The sequence below is a fragment of the Scyliorhinus canicula genome, chromosome 17, assembly GCF_902713615.1.
Source record: "Scyliorhinus canicula chromosome 17, sScyCan1.1, whole genome shotgun sequence".
Classification (NCBI taxonomy): Eukaryota; Metazoa; Chordata; class Chondrichthyes; order Carcharhiniformes; family Scyliorhinidae; genus Scyliorhinus; species Scyliorhinus canicula.
This window is the reverse complement of record NC_052162.1, coordinates 128815189-128835629: the sequence shown is the minus strand read 5'-3', so window position 1 is coordinate 128835629 and position 20441 is coordinate 128815189. Positions and strand designations below refer to the sequence as shown.

At 45.8% G+C, this 20441-nt stretch overlaps 1 protein-coding gene across 1 annotated transcript in view; it reads right to left on the bottom strand.

The window, feature by feature from the left end:
- LOC119951702 (heterogeneous nuclear ribonucleoprotein C-like) overlaps positions 1 to 19740 on the bottom strand; it is a 64408-nt gene extending 44668 nt beyond the window's left edge. Inside the window, exons 1-2 of the mRNA XM_038774970.1 lie at positions 19082 to 19740; positions 14980 to 15050 (exon numbers count right to left, since the gene is read on the bottom strand). Of these exons, the coding sequence (XP_038630898.1) occupies positions 14980 to 14991 (12 nt within the window). The 5' untranslated portion in view covers positions 14992 to 15050; positions 19082 to 19740. The remainder of the gene's footprint in view (positions 1 to 14979; positions 15051 to 19081) is intronic.
- Positions 19741 to 20441: the final 701 nt, after the last annotated feature.

Below are 20441 nucleotides of genomic sequence, written 5' to 3'. Positions count from 1 at the left end.
GATTCTTCGTGAGGGAGGAATGGATTCTTCGTGAGGGAGGAATGGATTCTTCGTGAGGGAGGAATGGATTCTTCGTGAGGGAGGAATGGATTCTTCGTGAGGGAGGAATGGATTCTTCGTGAGGGAGGAATGGATTCATCGTGAGGGAGGAATGGATTCTTCGTGAGGGAGGAATGGATTCATCGTGAGGGAGGAATGGATTCATCGTGAGGGAGGAATGGATTCATCGTGAGGGAGGAATGGATTCATCGTGAGGGAGGCATGGATTCATCGTGAGGGAGGAATGGATTCATCGTGAGGGAGGAATGGATTCAACGTGAGGGAGAAATGGATTAATCGTGAGGGAGAAATGGATTAATCGTGAGGGAGAAATGGATTAATCGTGAGGTAGAAATGGCTTCATCGTGAGGGAGGAATGGATTCAACGTGAGGGAGGAATGGATTCAACGTGAGGGAGGAATGGATGAATCGTGAGGGAGGAATGGATGAATCGTGAGTGAGAAATAGATTCATCGTGAGTGAGAAATAGATTCATCGTGAGTGAGAAATAGATTCATCGTGAGTGAGAAATGGATTCATCTTGAGACAGAAATGGATGAATCGTGAGGGAGAAATGGATTCACCGTGAGGGAGAAATGGATTCACCGTGAGGGAGAAATGGATTCACCGTGAGGGAGAAATGGATTCACCGTGAGGGAGGAATGGATTCACCGTGAGGGAGGAATGGATTCATCGTGAGGAGGAACGGATTCATTGTGAGTGAGGAATGCATTCACCCTGAGGGAGGAATGGATTCAACGTGAGGGAGAAATGGATTAATCGTGAGGGAGAAATGGATGAATCGTGAGGGAGAAATTGATTAATCATGAGTGAGAAATGGATTCTTGAGGGATAAATGAATTTATCGTGAGGGAGGAATGGATTCATCGTGAGGGAGAAATGGATTCATCTTGAGCGAGAAATGGATGAATCGTGAGGGAGAAATGGATTCATCGTGAGGGAGAAATGGATTCATCGTGAGGGAGAAATGGATTCATCGTGAGGGAGAAATGGATTCATCGTGAGGGAGAAACGGATTCATCGTGAGGGAGAAACGGATTCATCGTGAGGGAGAAACGGATTCATCGTGAGGGAGAAATGGATTCACCGTGAGGGAGGAACGGATTCACCTTGAGGGAGGAGCGGATTCACCTTGAGGGAGGAACGGATTCATCGTGAGGGAGGAACGGATTCATCGTGAGGGAGGAACGGATTCATCGTGAGGCAGAAACATATTCATCGTGAGGCAGAAACGGATTCACCGTGAGGCAGAAACGGATTCACCGTGAGGCAGAAACGGATTCATCGTGAGGGAGAAATGGATTAATCCTGAGGGAGGAATGGATTCATCCTGAGGGAGGAATGGATTCAACGTTAGGGAGAAATGGATTAATCGTGAGGGAGAAATTGATTAATCGTGAGGTAGAAATGGATTCGTCGTGAGGTAGAAATGGATTCGTCGTGAGGGAGAAATGGATTAATCGTGAGGGAGAAATGGATTCATCGTGAGGGAGAAATTGATTCATCGTGAGGGAGAAATTGATTCATCGTGAAGGAGAAATTGATTCATCGTGAGGGAGAAATAGATTCATCGTGACTGAGAAATAGATTCATCGTGAGTGAGAAATAGATTCATCGTGAGGGAGAAATGGATTCATCGTGAGGGAGAAATGGATTAACCGAGAGAGTAATTGATTAATCATGAGGGAGTAATGGATTCATCGTGAGGGAGAAGTGGATTCATCGTGAGGGAGAAGTGGATTCATCGTGAGGGAGAAGTGGATTCATCGTGAGCGAGAAATGGAATAATCATGAGGGAGGAATGCATTCATCGTGAGGGAGGAAGGGATTCACCCTGAGGGAGGAATGGATTCAACGTGAGGGAGAAATGGATTCATCTTGAGGGAGAAATGGATTCATCGTGAGGGAGAAATGGATTCATCGTGAGGGAGAAATGGATTCATCGTGAGGGAGAAATTGATTCATCGTGAGGGAGAAATTGATTCATCGTGAGGGAGAAATTGATTCATCGTGAGGGAGAAATTGATTCATCGTGAGGGAGAAATTGATTCATCGTGAGGGAGAAATTGATTCATCGTGAGGGAGAAATTGATTCATCGCGAGGGAGAAATGGATTCATCGCGAGGGAGAAATGGATTCATCGTGAAGCAGCAATGGATTCATCGTGAGGCAGCAATGGATTCATCGTGAGGCAGAAATGGATTCATCGTGAGGGAGAAATGGATTCATCGTGAGGGAGGAATGGATTCATCGTGAGGGAGGAATGGATTCATCGTGAGGGAGGAATGGATTCATCGTGAGGGAGGAATGGATTCATCGTGAGGGAGGAATGGATTCATCGTGAGGGAGGAATGGATTCATCGTGAGGGAGGAATGGATTCATCGTGAGGGAGAAATGGATTCATCGTGAGGGAGGAATGGATTCATCGTGAGGGAGGAATGGATTCATCGTGAGGGAGGAATGGATTCATCGTGAGGGAGGAATGGATTCATCGTGAGGGAGGAATGGATTCATCGTGAGGGAGGAATGGATTCATCGTGAGGGAGGAATGGATTCATCGTGAGGGAGGCATGGATTAATCGTGAGGGAGAAATGGATAAATCGTGAGGGAGAAATGGATTAATCGTGAGGTAGAAATGGCTTCATCGTGAGGTAGAAATGGATTCATCGTGAGGGAGAAGTGGATTCATCGTGAGGGAGAAGTGGATTCATCGTGAGTGAGAAATGGAATAATCGTGAGGGAGGAATGCATTCATCTTCAGGGAGGAATGGATTCACCCTGAGGGAGGAATGAATTCAACGTGAGGGAGAAATGGATTCATCGTCAGGGAGAAACGGATTCATCGTGAGGGAGAAACGGATTCATCGTGAGGGAGAAATAGATTCATCGTGAGGGAGGAATAGATTCATCGTGAGGGAGGAATAGATTCATCGTGAGGGAGGAATAGATTCATCGTGAGGGAGGAATAGATTCATCGTGAGGGAGGAATAGATTCATCGTGAGGGAGGAATAGATTCATCGTGAGGGAGGAATGGATTCATCGTGAGGGAGGAATTGATTCACCGTGAGGGAGAAATGGATTCACCCTGAGGGAGGAATGGATTCAACGTGAGGGAGGAATGGATTCGTGAGTGAGAAATGGATGAATCGTGAGTGAGAAATAGATTCATCGTGAGTGAGAAATAGATTCATCGTGAGTGAGAAATGGATTCATCGTGAGTGAGAAATGGATTCATCTTGAGACAGAAATGGATTCATCTTGAGACAGAAATGGATTCGTGAGCGAGAAATGGATTAATCGTGAGGGAGAAATGGATTCACCGTGAGGGAGAAATGGATTCACCGTGAGGGAGAAATGGATTCTACGTGAGGGAGAAATGGATTCATCGTGAGGGAGAAATGGATTCATCGTGAGGGAGAAATGGATTCATCGTGAGGGAGAAATTGATTCATCGTGAGGGAGAAATTGATTCATCGTGAGGGAGAAATTGATTCATCGTGAGGGAGAATTGATTCATCGTGAGGGAGAAATTGATTCATCGTGAGGGAGAAATTGATTCATCGTGAGGGAGAAATTGATTCATCGCGAGGGAGAAATGGATTCATCGTGAGGGAGAAATGGATTCATCGTGAGGTGAAATGGATTCATCGTGAGGCAGAAATGGATTCATCGTGAGGCAGAATGGATTCATCGTGAGGGAGAAATGGATTCTTCGTGAGGGAGGAATGGATTCTTCGTGAGGGAGGAATGGATTCTTCGTGAGGGAGGAATGGATTCTTCGTGAGGGAGGAATGGATTCTTCGTGAGGGAGGAATGGATTCATCGTGAGGGAGGAATGGATTCTTCGTGAGGGAGGAATGGATTCATCGTGAGGGAGGAATGGATTCATCGTGAGGGAGGAATGGATTCATCGTGAGGGAGGAATGGATTCATCGTGAGGGAGGAATGGATTCATCGTGAGGGAGGAATGGATTCATCGTGAGGGAGGCATGGATTCATCGTGAGGGAGGCATGGATTCATCGTGAGGGAGGAATGGATTCAACGTGAGGGAGAAATGGATTAATCGTGAGGGAGAAATGGATTAATCGTGAGGGAGAAATGGATTCATCGTGAGGGAGGAATGGATTCATCGTGAGGGAGAAATGGATTCATCGTGAGGGAGGCATGGATTCATCGTGAGGGAGGAATGGATTCAACGTGAGGGAGAAATGGATTAATCGTGAGGGAGAAACGGATTCATCGTGAGGGAGAAACGGATTCATCGTGAGGGAGAAATGGATTCACCGTGAGGGAGGAACGGATTCACCTTGAGGGAGGAGCGGATTCACCTTGAGGGAGGAACGGATTCATCGTGAGGGAGGAACGGATTCATCGTGAGGGAGGAACGGATTCATCGTGAGGCAGAAACATATTCATCGTGAGGCAGAAACGGATTCACCGTGAGGCAGAAACGGATTCACCGTGAGGCAGAAACGGATTCACCGTGAGGCAGAAACGGATTCATCGTGAGGGAGAAATGGATTAATCCTGAGGGAGGAATGGATTCATCCTGAGGGAGGAATGGATTCAACGTTAGGGAGAAATGGATTAATCGTGAGGGAGAAATTGATTAATCGTGAGGTAGAAATGGATTCGTCGTGAGGTAGAAATGGATTCGTCGTGAGGGAGAAATGGATTAATCGTGAGGGAGAAATGGATTAATCGTGAGGGAGAAATGGATTCATCGTGAGTGAGAAATGGATTCATCGTGAGTGAGAAATAGATTCATCGTGAGGGAGAAATAGATTCATCGTGAGTGAGAAATAGATTCATCGTGAGTGAGAAATAGATTCATCGTGAGTGAGAAATAGATTCATCGTGAGGGAGAAATGGATTCATCGTGAGGGAGAAATGGATTAACCGAGAGAGTAATTGATTAATCATGAGGGAGTAATGGATTCATCGTGAGGGAGAAGTGGATTCATCGTGAGGGAGAAGTGGATTCATCGTGAGGGAGAAGTGGATTCATCGTGAGCGAGAAATGGAATAATCATGAGGGAGGAATGCATTCATCGTGAGGGAGGAAGGGATTCACCCTGAGGGAGGAATGGATTCAACGTGAGGGAGAAATGGATTCATCTTGAGGGAGAAATGGATTCATCGTGAGGGAGAAATGGATTCATCGTGAGGGAGAAATGGATTCATCGTGAGGGAGAAATTGATTCATCGTGAGGGAGAAATTGATTCATCGTGAGGGAGAAATTGATTCATCGTGAGGGAGAAATTGATTCATCGTGAGGGAGAAATTGATTCATCGTGAGGGAGAAATTGATTCATCGTGAGGGAGAAATTGATTCATCGTGAGGGAGAAATTGATTCATCGCGAGGGAGAAATGGATTCATCGCGAGGGAGAAATGGATTCATCGTGAAGCAGCAATGGATTCATCGTGAGGCAGCAATGGATTCATCGTGAGGCAGAAATGGATTCATCGTGAGGGAGGAATGGATTCATCGTGAGGGAGGAATGGATTCATCGTGAGGGAGGAATGGATTCATCGTGAGGGAGGAATGGATTCATCGTGAGGGAGGAATGGATTCATCGTGAGGGAGGAATGGATTCATCGTGAGGGAGGAATGGATTCATCGTGAGGGAGGAATGGATTCATCGTGAGGGAGAAATGGATTCATCGTGAGGGAGGAATGGATTCATCGTGAGGGAGGAATGGATTAATCGTGAGGGAGAAATGGATTAATCGTGAGGGAGAAATGGATTAATCGTGAGGTAGAAATGGCTTCATCGTGAGGTAGAAATGGATTCATCGTGAGGGAGAAGTGGATTCATCGTGAGGGAGAAGTGGATTCATCGTGAGTGAGAAATGGAATAATCGTGAGGGAGGAATGCATTCATCTTCAGGGAGGAATGGATTCACCCTGAGGGAGGAATGAATTCAACGTGAGGGAGAAATGGATTCATCGTCAGGGAGAAACGGATTCATCGTGAGGGAGAAACGGATTCATCGTGAGGGAGGAATAGATTCATCGTGAGGGAGGAATAGATTCATCGTGAGGGAGGAATAGATTCATCGTGAGGGAGGAATAGATTCATCGTGAGGGAGGAATAGATTCATCGTGAGGGAGGAATAGATTCATCGTGAGGGAGGAATAGATTCATCGTGAGGGAGGAATGGATTCATCGTGAGGGAGGAATTGATTCACCGTGAGGGAGGAATGGATTCACCCTGAGGGAGGAATGGATTCAACGTGAGGGAGGAATGGATTCGTGAGTGAGAAATGGATGAATCGTGAGTGAGAAATAGATTCATCGTGAGTGAGAAATAGATTCATCGTGAGTGAGAAATAGATTCATCGTGAGTGAGAAATGGATTCATCTTGAGACAGAAATGGATTCATCTTGAGACAGAAATGGATTCATCGTGAGGGAGAAATGGATTCATCGTGAGGGAGAAATTGATTCATCGTGAGGGAGAAATTGATTCATCGTGAGGGAGAAATTGATTCATCGTGAGGGAGAAATTGATTCATCGTGAGGGAGAAATTGATTCATCGTGAGGGAGAAATTGATTCATCGCGAGGGAAAAATGGATTCATCGCGAGGGAGAAATGGATTCATCGTGAAGCAGCAATGGATTCATCGTGAGGCAGAAATGGATTCATCGTGAGGCAGAAATGGATTCATCGTGAGGGAGGAATGGATTCATCGTGAGGGAGGAATGGATTCATCGTGAGGGAGGAATGGATTCATCGTGAGGGAGGAATGGATTCATCGTGAGGGAGGAATGGATTCATCGTGAGGGAGGAATGGATTCATCGTGAGGGAGGAATGGATTCATCGTGAGGGAGGAATGGATTCATCGTGAGGGAGAAATGGATTCATCGTGAGGGAGAAATGGATTCATCGTGAGTGAGAAATGGATTAATCGTGAGGGAGAAATGGATTAATCGTGAGGGAGAAATGGATTAATCGTGAGGTAGAAATGGCTTCATCGTGAGGTAGAAATGGATTCATCGTGAGGGAGAAGTGGATTCATCGTGAGGGAGAAGTGGATTCATCGTGAGTGAGAAATGGAATAATCGTGAGGGAGGAATGCATTCATCTTCAGGGAGGAATGGATTCACCCTGAGGGAGGAATGAATTCAACGTGAGGGAGAAATGGATTCATCGTGAGGGAGAAACGGATTCATCGTGAGGGAGAAACGGATTCATCGTGAGGGAGAAATAGATTCATCGTGAGGGAGGAATAGATTCATCGTGAGGGAGGAATAGATTCATCGTGAGGGAGGAATAGATTCATCGTGAGGGAGGAATAGATTCATCGTGAGGGAGGAATAGATTCATCGTGAGGGAGGAATAGATTCATCGTGAGGGAGGAATGGATTCATCGTGAGGGAGGAATGGATTCATCGTGAGGGAGGAATGGATTCACCCTGAGGGAGGAATGGATTCAACGTGAGGGAGGAATGGATTCGTGAGTGAGAAATGGATGAATCGTGAGTGAGAAATAGATTCATCGTGAGTGAGAAATAGATTCATCGTGAGTGAGAAATAGATTCATCGTGAGTGAGAAATGGATTCATCTTGAGACAGAAATGGATTCATCTTGAGACAGAAATGGATTCGTGAGCGAGAAATGGATTCATCGTGAGGGAGAAATGGATTCACCGTGAGGGAGAAATGGATTCACCGTGAGGGAGAAATTGATTCTACGTGAGGGAGAAATGGATTCATCGTGAGGGAGAAATGGATTCATCGTGAGGGAGAAATTGATTCATCGTGAGGGAGAAATTGATTCATCGTGAGGGAGAAATTGATTCATCGTGAGGGAGAAATTGATTCATCGTGAGGGAGAAATTGATTCATCGTGAGGGAGAAATTGATTCATCGTGAGGGAGAAATTGATTCATCGTGAGGGAGAAATTGATTCATCGCGAGGGAGAAATGGATTCATCGCGAGGGAGAAATGGATTCATCGTGAAGCAGCAATGGATTCATCGTGAGGCAGCAATGGATTCATCGTGAGGCAGAAATGGATTCATCGTGAGGGAGAAATGGATTCTTCGTGAGGGAGGAATGGATTCTTCGTGAGGGAGGAATGGATTCTTCGTGAGGGAGGAATGGGTTCTTCGTGAGGGAGGAATGGATTCTTCGTGAGGGAGGAATGGATTCATCGTGAGGGAGGAATGGATTCTTCGTGAGGGAGGAATGGATTCATCGTGAGGGAGGAATGGATTCATCGTGAGGGAGGAATGGATTCATCGTGAGGGAGGAATGGATTCATCGTGAGGGAGGAATGGATTCATCGTGAGGGAGGAATGGATTCATCGTGAGGGAGGCATGGATTCATCGTGAGGGAGGCATGGATTCATCGTGAGGGAGGAATGGATTCAACGTGAGGGAGAAATGGATTAATCGTGAGGGAGAAATGGATTAATCGTGAGGGAGAAATGGATTAATCGTGAGGTAGAAATGGCTTCATCGTGAGGGAGGAATGGATTCAACGTGAGGGAGGAATGGATTCAACGTGAGGGAGGAATGGATGAATCGTGAGGGAGGAATGGATGAATCGTGAGGGAGGAATGGATGAATCGTGAGTGAGAAATAGATTCATCGTGAGTGAGAAATAGATTCATCGTGAGTGAGAAATAGATTCATCGTGAGTGAGAAATAGATTCATCGTGAGTGAGAAATGGATTCATCTTGAGACAGAAATGGATGAATCGTGAGGGAGAAATGGATTCACCGTGAGGGAGAAATGGATTCACCGTGAGGGAGAAATGGATTCACCGTGAGGGAGAAATTGATTCACCGTGAGGGAGAAATGGATTCACCGTGAGGGAGAAACGGATTCATCGTGAGGGAGGAACGGATTCATTGTGAGTGAGGAATGCATTCACCCTGAGGGAGGAATGGATTCAACGTGAGGGAGAAATGGATTAATCGTGAGGGAGAAATTGATTAATCATGAGTGAGAAATGGATTCTTGAGGGATAAATGGATTTATCATGAGGGAGGAATGGATTCATCGTGAGGGAGAAATGGATTCATCTTGAGCGAGAAATGGATGAATCGTGAGGGAGAAATGGATTCATCGTGAGGGAGAAATGGATTCATCGTGAGGGAGAAATGGATTCATCGTGAGGGAGAAACGGATTCATCGTGAGGGAGAAACGGATTCATCGTGAGGGAGAAACGGATTCATCGTGAGGGAGAAACGGATTCATCGTGAGGGAGAAACGGATTCATCGTGAGGGAGAAACGGATTCATCGTGAGGGAGAAACGGATTCACCGTGAGGGAGGAACGGATTTACCGTGAGGGAGGAACGGATTCACCTTGAGGGAGGAGCGGATTCACCTTGAGGGAGGAACGGATTCATCGTGAGGGAGGAACGGATTCATCGTGAGGGAGGAACGGATTCATCGTGAGGCAGAAACATATTCATCGTGAGGCAGAAACGGATTCACCGTGAGGCAGAAACGGATTCACCGTGAGGCAGAAACGGATTCACCGTGAGGCAGAAACGGATTCATCGTGAGGGAGAAATGGATTAATCCTGAGGGAGGAATGGATTCATCCTGAGGGAGGAATGGATTCATCGTGAGGGAGGAATGGATTCATCGTGAGGGAGGAATGGATTCATCGTGAGGGAGGCATGGATTCATCGTGAGGGAGGCATGGATTCATCGTGAGGGAGGAATGGATTCAACGTGAGGGAGAAATGGATTAATCGTGAGGGAGAAATGGATTAATCGTGAGGGAGAAATGGATTAATCGTGAGGTAGAAATGGCTTCATCGTGAGGGAGGAATGGATTCAACGTGAGGGAGGAATGGATTCAACGTGAGGGAGGAATGGATGAATCGTGAGGGAGGAATGGATTCATCGTGAGGGAGGAATGGATTCATCGTGAGGGAGGCATGGATTCATCGTGAGGGAGGAATGGATTCATCGTGAGGGAGGCATGGATTCATCGTGAGGGAGGCATGGATTCATCGTGAGGGAGGCATGGATTCATCGTGAGGGAGGAATGGATTCAACGTGAGGGAGAAATGGATTAATCGTGAGGGAGAAATGGATTAATCGTGAGGGAGAAATGGATTAATCGTGAGGTAGAAATGGCTTCATCGTGAGGGAGGAATGGATTCAACGTGAGGGAGGAATGGATTCAACGTGAGGGAGGAATGGATGAATCGTGAGGGAGGAATGGATGAATCGTGAGTGAGAAATAGATTCATCGTGAGTGAGAAATAGATTCATCGTGAGTGAGAAATAGATTCATCGTGAGTGAGAAATGGATTCATCTTGAGACAGAAATGGATGAATCGTGAGGGAGAAATGGATTCACCGTGAGGGAGAAATGGATTCACCGTGAGGGAGAAATGGATTCACCGTGAGGGAGAAATTGATTCACCGTGAGGGAGAAATGGATTCACCGTGAGGGAGAAACGGATTCATCGTGAGGGAGGAACGGATTCATTGTGAGTGAGGAATGCATTCACCCTGAGGGAGGAATGGATTCAACGTGAGGGAGAAATGGATTAATCGTGAGGGAGAAATGGATGAATCGTGAGGGAGAAATTGATTAATCATGAGTGAGAAATGGATTCTTGAGGGATAAATGGATTTATCGTGAGGGAGGAATGGATTCATCGTGAGGGAGAAATGGATTCATCTTGAGCGAGAAATGGATGAATCGTGAGGGAGAAATGGATTCATCGTGAGGGAGAAATGGATTCATCGTGAGGGAGAAATGGATTCATCGTGAGGGAGAAATGGATTCATCGTGAGGGAGAAACGGATTCATCGTGAGGGAGAAACGGATTCATCGTGAGGGAGAAACGGATTCATCGTGAGGGAGAAACGGATTCACCGTGAGGGAGAAACGGATTCACCGTGAGGGAGGAACGGATTCACCGTGAGGGAGGAACGGATTCACCTTGAGGGAGGAGCGGATTCACCTTGAGGGAGGAACGGATTCATCGTGAGGGAGGAACGGATTCATCGTGAGGGAGGAACGGATTCATCGTGAGGCAGAAACATATTCATCGTGAGGCAGAAACGGATTCACCGTGAGGCAGAAACGGATTCACCGTGAGGCAGAAACGGATTCACCGTGAGGCAGAAACGGATTCATCGTGAGGGAGAAATGGATTAATCCTGAGGGAGGAATGGATTCATCCTGAGGGAGGAATGGATTCAACGTTAGGGAGAAATGGATTAATCGTGAGGGAGAAATTGATTAATCGTGAGGTAGAAATGGATTCGTCGTGAGGTAGAAATGGATTCGTCGTGAGGGAGAAATGGATTAATCGTGAGGGAGAAATGGATTAATCGTGAGGGAGAAATGGATTCATCGTGAGGGAGAAATGGATTCAACGTGAGGGAGAAATGGATTCATCGTGAGGGAGAAATGGATTCATCGTGAGGGAGAAATGGATTCATCGTGAGGGAGAAATGGATTCATCGTGAGCGAGAAATGGATTCATCGTGAGCGAGAAATGGATTCATCGTGAGGGAGAAATGGATTCGTGAGGGAGAAATGGATTCATCGTGAGGGAGGAATAGATTCATCGTGAGGGAGGAATGGATTCATCGTGAGGGAGGAATAGATTCATCGTGAGGCAGGAATGGATTCATCGTGAGGCAGGAATGGATTCATCGTGAGGGAGGAATGGATTCATCGTGAGGGAAGAATGGATTCATCGTGAGGGAGGAATGGATTCAACGTGAGGGAGGAATGGATTCATCTTGAGACAGAAATGGATTCATCATGAGGGAGAAATGGATTCGTGAGCGAGAAATGGATTCATTGTGAGGGAGAAATTGATTCATCGAGAGGGAGAAATGGATTCAACGTGAGGGAGAAATGGATTAATCGTGAGGGAGAAATTGATTAATCGTGAGGTTGAAATGGATTCAACGTGAGGGAGAAATGGATTTATCGTGAGGGAGGAATGGATGAATCGTGAGGGAGAAATGGATGAATCGTGAGGGAGAAACGGATGAATCGTGAGGGAGAAACGGATGAATCGTGAGGGAGAAACGGATGAATCGTGAGGGAGAAACGGATGAATCGTGAGGGAGAAACGGATGAATCGTGAGGGAGAAACGGATGAATCGTGAGGGAGAAACGGATGAATCGTGAGGCAGAAACGGATTCACCGTGAGGCAGAAACGGATTCACCGTGAGGCAGAAACAGATTCACCTTGAGGGAGAAACAGATTCACCACGAGGGAGAAACAGATTCACCATGAGGGAGAAACGGATTCATCCTGAGGGAGGAATGGATTCATCCTGAGGGAGGAATGGATTCATCCTGAGGGAGGAATGGATTCATCCTGAGGGAGGAATGGATTCATCCTGAGGGAGGAATGGATTCATCCTGAGGGAGGAATGGATTCATCCTGAGGGAGGAATGGATTTATCCTGAGGGAGGAATGGATTAATCCTGAGGGAGGAATGGATTCATCCTGAGGGAGGAATGGATTCATCCTGAGGGATAAATGGATTCAACGTGAGGGAGGAATGGATTCAACGTGAGGGAGGAATGGATTCATCGTGAGGGAGAAATGGATTCATCGTGAGGGAGAAATGGATTCATCGTGAGGGAGAAATGGATTCATCGTGAGGGAGAAATGGATTCATCGTGAGGGAGAAATGGATTCATCGTGAGGGAGAAATGGATTCATCGTGAGGGAGAAATGGATTCATCGTGAGGGAGAAATGGATTCATCGTGAGGGAGAAATGGATTCATCGTGAGGGTGAAATGGATTCATCGTGAGGGAGAAATTGATTCATCGTGAGGGAGAAATTGATTCATCGTGAGGGAGAAATTGATTCATCGTGAGGGAGAAATGGATTCATCGTGAGGGAGAAATGGGTTCATCCTGAGGGAGGGATGGATTCATCCTGAGGGAGGAATGGATTCATCCTGAGAGAGGAATGGATTCATCCTGAGGGAGAAATGGATTCCTCGTGAGGGAGAAATGGATTCGTCGTGAGGGAATAATGGATTAATCCTGAGGGAGTAATGGATTAATCCTGAGGTATAAATGGATAGAGTGTGAGGGGGAGAAATGGATAAACCGTGAGGGGGAGAAATGGATAAATCGTGAGGGGGAAAAATGAAAATGAAATGAAAATGAAACTAAAATCGCTTATTGTCACGAGTAGGCTTCAATGAAGTTACTGTGAAAAGCCCCTAGTCGCCACATTCCGGCACCTGTCCGGGGAGGCTGGTACGGGAATCGAACCGTGCTGCTGGCCTGCTTTAAAAGCCAGCGATTTAGCCTGGTGAGCTAAACCAGCCCCTTAAATGGATAGAGTGCAAGGGGGAGAAATGGATAGAGTGTGAGGGGGAAAAATGGATGGAGTGTGAGGGGGAGAAATGGATGGAGTGTGAGGGGGAGAAATGGAGAGAGCAAGCACATACACATGCAGCCATTGGAGGAATGAGGGGAAAGGGAGATGTCATCAATTGAGCCAAGCCAAGACACAAAGCAGCAGCAGCACTTGGGTAAATGGTAGGCTGTGCATTTTTGGGATGTCTGGAGGGCCCAGCATTGCAACACCAGGCGAGCTCGCTGTGGACTCCTCACATTCTCTGCTCGCTTCCCTTCCCACCCCACAATGGGACCGCTGCAATCTGCAACTGGAAACACTGGACCGGGTGATCGTTGAAGCCAATAGCTGCCGCCTCCCGGTTTACTGATGCTGCGGCAGCCATTCAAACTGGAACTCACTTGAATTTGACAATCCCTCGAGCTTTAGTTTACGACACATCGAGGGCGTAGCTGTGTGAAGGAGCGGGACTAACTTGGCAGCGGCACATCAGTCTCTAGGCAGTGGTATGAAAGGCACAAACGCACAGCAGGATCTCATGGAGGTTGGTGAGTGGAGTGCACCCCCTCTCCCCAATGATGCGTACAAAATGAGTCAGACAACGTGTGTTTGTGTGGCGGTAGTGGTGTCTGGAAGGGCTTTGAGAGAATTGAGGTTGGAGAATTGGGAAGGGGGAAGAAATGTAACATTGCAAGAGGCACAAAACTGTTGTGATTGTCCAACAACAAGTAAAAGAGCGTTTGGAGGTGGTTACTTTTTCCCCAGACAAACGCAATCTGCTTATAACTGCACAGGACAGGGGGATGGGCAATTACGGAAGGGGAAAAAAATGTCACCCTCTGCTCAAGCATACCAGAGTCCAGCAACTTTACAAAAATATAAAAATGTACAAGCACTAAAAGAAAACGGCAACTATCCTAAAAACCCTCTAAAAAGGCACTTCGCACTAAAAATCGAATGGGAGGGAGCTGTACAAAAATATTATATATCTATATACTCTCTAAATATTATCAATATAAAACGTTCAAAAACTTTAAAAATTGCACTTATACACTTAAAATTCAAACAGTTCGATTGAAGCTTGGAAAAATAGAGAAAAGCAGGAGCAAGAATGATCCGATACAAAACTTTCAAAGATCATCTCTTACGAATTTCTTTCTAAACAGTTTTTTGAGCATTTGTTTTTTTTTAAAAAGGGAGAGGGGGGAGAAGAGAAAGAGAATACTGGAAAAAAGAGAAATTAAAAACATTGTATATATATATATGTATAGATTTTTTTTATAAAAAAGCCACTTCGCTCAGATTTTTAAATTAAAAGTCCAACCCAAAAACTACTCCAGAGCTAGAGGTACGGAGGTTTGTGTGCAAGTGTGCGCTTTCGGGAACATCTACTCACGCACACGACTAAAGCTACAAGATTTAACTTTTTTTTTCTTTCCCCTCCCCCCCAATAAAAATGAAAAAATACAGAGTACATAGCTTTTTTTTAAAAAAAGGAAAAAGTATTTTGCAACTCTTAAAACACTTTCCATCTTTAAAATCTGCTTGCTTGGAAAAAAAAATGTTGGTGCTTACTTCGGCATTCATGTTGATCTTATAGAGAGGCCCAACCAACTGGTTTTTTTATAGGGAAAAAGTCCACAAAACTGCGAATATAAAAAAAGATTAAGAGTACAAAAGTTCAACAGAAGCAATTTTGAGCGGAGATAAAAAAAACCTCGACAACATTTCACGTTTGTTTAAAAAAAAGCTTGAAAATTGACTTTCTTCTTGTCCCTCCCACCCACCACACCAGATGCAAGGAGATTTTTGGGGGGGAGGGGGGGGGGGGGGGGGGGGGGGGGGGGGGGGGGAAGAGAAAAAGGGTACGCACCGCGTGCCCATCGCAAGACACTGTTCTGGCTGCTAATTTAAGAGCACAGCGGCCGCACTTTTACGGGCTTCCACTGATCTGCTGTGGGCAGGACACGCATGCGCACACACCTGCCCTCCCAATGGTAGCATGTTCAGGTTCAGACTGAAGGTGGAGGTCACCAAATACAAGGATCTCTATTCGGACCAGTGGAGGGGTCAATAGAGCAAATTTAGTTATGTAAATCTGAGTAAACAGTCAGGTTCGAAGTTACCCCCAAACCTCCCTGGCCTGTCCCCTCTGATCAACATCTCCATTGGAGCAGCAGAGAGAGAGCCAATGTTTGCTCGCTCCTTCAGTGAGTGGTGGCAGGGTGAGGGGTCTTTCACAGCCAATCGATTTTTGTTTGTTTTCCCGGGTTTTCACCCTACCAACCATTTAAAAGAACAAAATGTATATTTAAAAAACACAAAACATTAAAAGTCAACAATATTTTCGAAGACAGGAAACATGCAGGAGAAAAAAAAATGGCCTTGAACATTTTTTTTAAAAAAACGAACACAGCAAAAAACAAAACTGCAAGCGGAGGTTGGCCAAAACACGTTCCTGACTGTAACAAAAAAAAGTTGTTTTTGAGAGGTGCTCCTTTCGCAAATACCGCACGCCCGGATTATTTTGAAACCGGGGCACGAAATTTTCTAAAAAGTGGACATTTAATGAGGTACAAAATACTTCAATTTTCCCCTTTTTAAAATGCCACGTACTCGGGGAGGGGAAACAGACAAAAAAAAATGTTAATTCAAAAGATTTAATGAGAAGTTGCGAATAGTTCAACGTTCTCCCAGTTAAGCTTATTTTCTCCCTGGAGCTTCATAAACATCTCCTGATCAAAATAACACTTGCAAAGGTGCAAGAGTGTAAAAGCACTCCTTAAAAATGTATTTCAAATTCTTTTCTCATGTACTAAACACCAAAAAAGGCAGCTGAATGAACTCTGATGTGGTGCAAATTGCACACTCAACGACAAAATTAATTCTTCCTCAATGAAAAATCATGTTTTTTTTTAAAAAAAACCTTCCTTCGTAAAGTGTAAATGCAAAATATATTTAACCAAAAAAGTTCTCAGTATTTTAAAAAATATAAATCTTAGTTATTCATCCCCCCCCCCCCCCCCTTCCCTTTCCCAAAAGGGCGCATCACGGACATCTTTCTTTCTGGCCAAGTATAAAACCAGGAAGCTCCCCAAGTTTCAAAAAAGTGCACATTATACACGTTAAAAAAATAACGTGACCCTAGCCAGGGATGTATTTTGATATACATTCGAGCGTTTCGAATTCGCTAATTATAAATATATATATATATATAAATATTACAGATTTAAATTTATATTTTTATGGGTTTACCAGATACTATTTAAATTTACGATTAGATCGGAGTTTACACTTGTAGTCAGTAAAATTTGTAATACTTATTTTGAGCCAACGCTCAAGTGGTAAAAACAATTATAATTTACATTTATAATTCATTTGAATATTAAGGAGTAAATCTGATGTTATTGTAGAAGCAGAGAGGCAGATTTAAATAATGGCAATGCACACTTCAATGAGCATACACATTGGATCGAATACATTTTGAACATGCAGGTTTGCATTGTTTAATATCCAAGTCAGTATATTTAGTTTCAACTATAATCGCACACATTAACGTTTTAAGTATTACAACCAAATTGCAGATATTTAACTAATTTTTTTTAAGAATAGGCCAACATGTAAAGTCAGAACGGCGTGTTAAATCTGAATAAAAACAGAAAACGTCGGCTAAACTCAGCAGGATCTGTGGAGAGAGGAACAGTGAAAATGTTAAGTCTGTTTGTCTTGAGAAGTCGTAGACTCGGAACGTTAACCGGTTCTCTCGCCACAGAAGCTGCCAGACACATTACGGAGTTTGCCCAGCATTTTCTTTTTAATTTCACATCTCCAGCACCTGCAGCGTTTTGCTTCAATGTCAAAATTGAATTCCCGATTGGGGCTTCTAAATGCATTTAATTGAATTTACACCTCCTACAAAATGGAATTTATAAACCGTCAATTCGACCTTGCGTTTGGATGTTAAGCACTGAATTACAATCCAGCCAGTTAAAATCAAAAATATAAATTGAATGATTAACTTCATTTCTAAGACCTGAACTTTCTTTTAAAACTTTGAACAGGATATTTAATAATTTATGAAAGATATCAAAGTAATCGGATATTCAAAATTACAAACACTCAAGACCTTAATTGCCATTTATTAGAATGTCTAATTACTTAATTGAAATACAAAACTTACAATTAGATTTAATTAACATTTTATAAACCAGACATCTAACTTGCAATTATTCAAATTTACACAATTTAAGTTTGGGCTGGAAGACTAAAACATTCACTCACACGTGGATATCAAAATTAAGTATTTGGTTTACAATCTTAAACTGAAATTTTAAGAAAAATGGCTGTTTAGGTTCAATAATAGAGAAATAATAGACAATGTTCTGAGATCTATTGAGGGAGATTTTTAAGAGCTAGTGTTAGGACTGAGCGATATTTAAGTGCTAAGGCCATAATGAGCGAGATTGAAATGAAAATCGCTTATTGTCACGAGTAGGCTTCAATGAAGTTAGTGATTTAAGTCCTAACAGCAGAATTGAGATTTTTTAAGAGCGCCAGAACGGTGCTTGATTTAAGAACAGACACTAGACTTGAGCCAGGTTTAAGAGCCGACACCGGATCCAAGCAGGGTTTACAAACTCATGGCGAAACTAAGTGGGATTCAAGGACTGACGTTGGAACCGAGCCTGGTTCAAGGCCTGACGTCGGAACCGAGCCGGGTTTAAGGACTGACGGCGGAACCGAGCCTGGTTCAACGACTGACGGCGGAACCTAGCCTGGTACGAGCACACAGCGGAACCAAGCTACGTCTACAAGCGAACGGTGGATCCGAGCGAAGTCTACGAGTTAACGGCGGAACCGAGCTACGCCTACGAGCGCACGGCGGAACCGAGCTACGCCTACGAGCGCATGGCGGAACCGAGCTACGTCTACGAGCGCACGGCGGCACTGAGCTAAGTCTACGAGCTACGTCTACGATCGCAAGGTGGAACCGAGATATGGTTACGAGCGCACGGCAGCACCGAGCTACATCTACGAATGCACGGCGGCACCAAGCTCTGTCTGCGATCGCAAGGCTGAACCGAGCTACGTCTACGAGCGCACGGCGGCACCGAGCTACGTCTACGAGCGCACGGCGGCACCGAGCGACGTCTACGAGCGCACGGCGGCACCCAGCGACGTCTACGAGCGCACGGCGGCACCGAGCGACGTCTACGAGCGCACGGCGGAACCGAGCTACATCTACAAGCGCACGGCGGAACGGAGCTACGCCTACGAGCGCATGGCGGAACCGAGCTACACCTACGAGCGAACGGAACTAGATGCAAGAACGTACACTGGGACGGAGCCAGATCCGAGCTCCAACGCCGAACAAACGCTGGAAACACGAGGCAGGTTCCCCATTAACCGTCACCGGGGTTCCCACCTAAGATTCGGTGCCGGCTCTTCCATAACCCTCCCCCATAATATTTATTTATATATACATATATATTCATTCCTGGCTTCATCGAAACGTCTCGTGCCATCAATTTTTTTTAAAAAATAGAAAATCCTGCCCCCAAACCAGAACACGCCTTTTCCCGTGCAAGATTTTAATCTCATCTTCCAACCACCCCCCCCCCCCACCCAAAAAAAGCTTATTTTGTTTTCTACTTTCTGTTCACGACTTTGTACTCACCGAGAGGGCAAAACCCCCGATAGGGGAGAGGAGGAAGGAAGGAAGGAGGATGTGGAGAGGCGGCTTTTTGCTTTTGTTTGTTGGGGGGGGGGGGGGGGGGGGAGAAAGGGGGTTATATATGTATGTGCGTGCCTGTAAGAAGTCTTATTTTTAAAAACAAAAAAGGAAAAGGAGGACCGTGTGTTTTTGGGGAGGGTGTTTGGCTGAGGTTAAGGGAAAGAGAGAAGGGGGGGGCGGAGTGCGTGTGCGTTGGCGGGGGAGGAAAGAGAGGGGTTATATATAAATATATATCTCAAGCGGACGGGATCTAGTTGGAGACAAAAAAAAAGAGGATATAAAAATCTGAAGGAGGGGGAAAAGGAGAGAAGCTGCCAACTCCTCCTAAAAGAAACACGACGACCCGGGGCTAAAATGGCGGCGAGGCCGGTCGTGGGGGGGAAAGAAAATCGGATCTCTTTTCTCCCCCCTCCCTCTCCCCACTTTATATTTACAAAAAGCGAGAGAGAGAAAGCGATCGTCGTGTGTTCAAAAGTTGGGAGGGAGGGATGTTTAAAAAAACAAAAAGAAGCGCTTCCCCGACACCGAGACACAACAATCAACAAAATGGCGGCCGCCGAGAGACTGAGCCGGAGCGGCGAGAGGGAGGGAAAGAGCGAGGGGCTGGGTGGGCGGGGGCGGGGCTTACACCCGCCCGTCCGATTGGACAGCGTCATATCCCCGCCCCTTTCCTCCGACCCCTCCCATTGGACGGCCCCGGCCGTCCGTCAGCTCCGGGTGTCGCGTCTCCCTCGTTCCGATTGGACGCCGGCCGTCAAGCGTTCCTGTTACCGCCTCCTCCTCCTCTCTGATTGGCCAGGCCGCCCGTCCATCAGGCGGCTCGCCTCTCCCATTGGTGATCTCTCCCCACCCCCATCATCGGCAGACGCCCGACCTCCTGTGTTCCGCCTCGCGCCTGCCGCCAACGTTGACGGCGCTTGCGCCAATCCGCACCCGCCCCTTTTCCAAGAGCCGCCCTGTGATTGGACGGTGAGGGCGAAGAGGGACCACGTTCCTAATTCGGCGCTGCCGGTTGGTCCGTTCGGCCTGTCGTTCAAGCACCTAACCATCGCTTTTTAAAAAAACAAAATCCTCCCTCTCTATCTTCCGTCTTGGCCCCCAGAATTGAAAGCGAGGTCGATATCCGCCCCGGATACATAGTTTTGAAAATAATTTCAACCGGCCGTTTTTTAGGACCCAGTCCTATTGGTTGAAAGTCGGTTAAGGGAAGGGCGGGGCTCCATTGGTCCAGGCCGCTGTCAATCGGAATCTGCGCGGTGCGTCCTGACGTCACGGATAGCCGAAGCTGTATTGCGTCACAGAG